This window comes from Melampsora larici-populina (assembly GCF_000204055.1).
Source record: "Melampsora larici-populina 98AG31 unplaced genomic scaffold MELLAscaffold_54, whole genome shotgun sequence".
Taxonomy (NCBI): domain Eukaryota; kingdom Fungi; phylum Basidiomycota; class Pucciniomycetes; order Pucciniales; family Melampsoraceae; genus Melampsora; species Melampsora laricis-populina.
In genome coordinates, this window is record NW_006768818.1 from 228,078 (window position 1) to 231,232 (window position 3,155).

General features: G+C 49.5%; 1 protein-coding gene across 1 annotated transcript; it reads right to left on the bottom strand.

Moving 5' to 3' along the window:
- Positions 1-612: 612 nt before the first annotated feature.
- On the bottom strand, positions 613-2,388 carry MELLADRAFT_92952 (uncharacterized protein; the record flags this gene model as incomplete). Its single annotated transcript, XM_007415874.1, has 3 exons — positions 613-754; positions 875-1,527; positions 1,588-2,388. 3 exons carry the CDS (start codon positions 2,386-2,388, stop codon positions 613-615), a joined length of 1,596 nt encoding a protein of 531 aa, XP_007415936.1.
- Positions 2,389-3,155: the final 767 nt, after the last annotated feature.

A 3,155-nucleotide genomic window follows, 5' to 3' on the forward strand; every position in this document is an offset into this window, starting at 1 on the left:
GAACGACAAGTCGTTGATTATACGAAAGGATCCATCCCCGTTTAGCACACTTCCCATCGGGCTGGTCCTGAAGAACCCCAGACGTTTGAATACCTCCTCTTCGCTGTATGGTCCTCTCATTCTCCCTGCATCCAGTTCCTTTTGGATCTTCTCTCTTATCAACATCTTTTCTTCCTCTGACTTTACGTGGTTCTCCGGTGAGTAAAACCTTCTACCTTTCAGCCGATGATCCGGTATCCCCTGATCGAATCCGATTACAAAGCCTTCTATTATCTCTATGTGCTTCCTTTCCAGGTTCAGCTCGGTTGTGAGTCTTCTCCATACATCCAGGTTCATTTCGCACGTAACTCCTTCCGGCCAGGTCCTGTTCGGTCTTGCCACCCGGTGTCCTTGCTTTGTCTTGTTCTCCATCGGGCCTGTCTCTGTTTCTCTTTTGTTTTGTTCGTCCTTCGAACCTTCTGCCTGTTCGGTTTTCGCCGCGTTGTCGTTCGGCTCTTGTTTCTCTATCAAGCTTTTAGTGGGTTGTCAGAGCGCAGGCGTGGTAAGTTTGATATTCTCTCTCACGTTCCTTGCTCACGCTGACTCTTCATCAGTCCTTCTGGGTCTTTTTCCTCAGTTATCTCTCTGTTCTCTCATTCTCATCATGGGCATGATTCCTTGAGGATACTTGGCATGCGTGGAGCTATCCTCTGGCTTATTATAATTGCAGAACGGATCGAGAGAAACAGGAGTGGACGTAGCCGAATGAAAAAGGCTTTCCCAACAAACTGGGGGGGAGAAAAAGAAATTCTGACATAGAGAAACAGATGCGGTAACAAGGATGATAGGATGATAGATAAAAGGTGGGTCTGTTACAATCTGTGTCCCCACTTACTGGGCTGTTTTTGCACCTGCACCTCCTTTCGCACCTCCACTGCTTGCTCCCGCCCTTGCTCCAGTGTTGCCGTGGCTGCTTCCCTCTCCTAGGTTCGTGTTCTGCGTGTACGAGCTGTTTTGCTGATGACTTGGTTCTGTCCAGCTTCTGTAGTTGCCGTGTTGTTGGTAACCGTAACCTCTATACGATGGTTGATATGGCTGTTGATGGTACGACTGGTGCGGCGCAAAGAAATTGCCCTGGCTCGGTGCTCCGTAGTTTCCGTACGAGCTCCCTTGCTGGAAGTTCTCCTGATTACCGTGGTTTGCGTAATAGCCACCTCTTCCTTGCCAGCCGTTTCCTCCTCTTTTACCTCGCCCTCTCCAGCTTCCGGTGTTCTTCTCCCTACCGCCACTTCCTCCTCTCTGGTTCTGGTTGTTCGAGGCGAACTGACGTTTCTCCGCGCTGGTGGTTGTGCTGGTTGCTGGCGTGGCTAGGTTGGGCTCCAAGGATTTCTGCCCAGAGGCGTATGGATTTTCCGCGAAGTTTCTCTCTCTGGCTGACTCTGCCTTGTCTTTTGCTGCTCTTAGTAGGTCCTCTTGTAACGCCCCGGCGTTGCACATCTCTCTCTTCCCGGATTCTCCGAGCTGTATCTGCATGACCAGTCGTCGCACCTGCCCCGCGCATGGGTGTCAGCCTCTGCTCTCTAGCGGCCATCATGGTCTTTTACTCACTTTCATGCAGTAGCGTAGTGCTACCATCCAGCACGCAGTGGACCTCCTTATTTTGATCACATTCTCTTTGTGCTTCTTCAGCATCTTGGCTGTTGTACCCATATGGTATCTCTCCTCGACGTATCTTATGAAGAGATCTATGGCGTCGATCCACTCCCCATATGTCATTAGGAGCTCGTCCTTCGGTGTGAGACCCGTGTAAGTGAAGACTTTGTCTCCGTCCTGCAACTCCTTCACTGATTTCGGTTTCTTCATTCCGGCCTTCACGAAATCCTTGTCTATCCATTCTAGGTTGAACACCGTGAGTGGTACGTAGGCTCTTAGCTTTGTCATGCGTTGGTTTATTCCCGCCGACAGTTGCAACAGGTTGTTATTTGAGAATTGTTTGTCTACAAATATAATTTCGCTCTCCGGGTCTACTAGGTCTTTGATGTCGCGGTCTTTCCTCTTCGCCTTTGACGCTCTTGAGGTGAGTTCGTCCCTTGCAGTGTCTGCTTGGACCTCCTCTGTGTCACTGCCTCCTGCTACCAGCGATGCTGATCTCAGTCGTTTCGGGCGTGCGTCGATCTGATTCTCGTCAGGCGTTTCGACTCGTGTTTGCAGCCTTTTGGATCTCAGTGCCTCTGGATCGTACGGGGGTGTGCCGTACATCATCGTGAACCCGTGGAGCATCGCCCTACCGAGTTCTAGGTCGTTGTTCCCGTAGGCCTCTACAATAGACTTCCACCACAGGTCTTTGCTCCTGTCGCCTGGCGTTGCTGGCTCTGGTGGGTTGGCATCTGCGATTTTCGTCAAGTACATACATCAGTCTCTTATCTCCTGATATTCTCTGCCTTGTTTTATTTTTATCGGAATTTATCTTTCATTGGAATTGGTATGTGGATCTTTCTTGGTCAGATATAGCTCTGCCTGCCTCGGTGATTTCCGGGATTTGTGACGTTAATGACTTATCTTTTTGAAACTAATTGTCTTCTTCTTGGTAGGATTTAGCTCCTCCTGCCTCAGCTGTGCTGGCCCCTGGCGTTCGCCTTGGAACTGGGGGGGTGATTCACGATTTCGACACAACGTCTTTATGCTAGGATGTAGCTCCTGCTGCCTCAGCAATATTGCTGGACCCTATCGGGTGTGATTTATTTTAGGAGAATATAGAAGAAACGGGTGGGGGTAGGTGGTGTAGGGGGTTTTTGGGCAGATGAAGTTGATAGTTGAATGGGTAGCGTGAAGTGAGTCTTACCATTTATCCTTAGTCTTATCTTTGTACCGGACCACTGCTCTTGCTGACTCTCGATCTCCACCTCTTCTTCTTCGTCTTCTGACCCATCCGCCTGTACTCCTGATCCCCCTTCTCCTTGTCCTACTACGTCCTTTCCTTTCTCTTTGTCTAGTTTTCTCGGTGGTTCTTCTTCTTCGTCAACATCCCCGTCTCTTCCTTCACCTTGTTCTTCTTCTCGAGTCTTTGATCTGCTTCGCGTTGTTGATCCTTTTGCTCCTTCTTTCAGCGCCTCTTCTGCTAGGCGTCTTGATTCTGCTAAAACCTCATCGAAAGTTGCCATTTTTCTTTTTCTTTT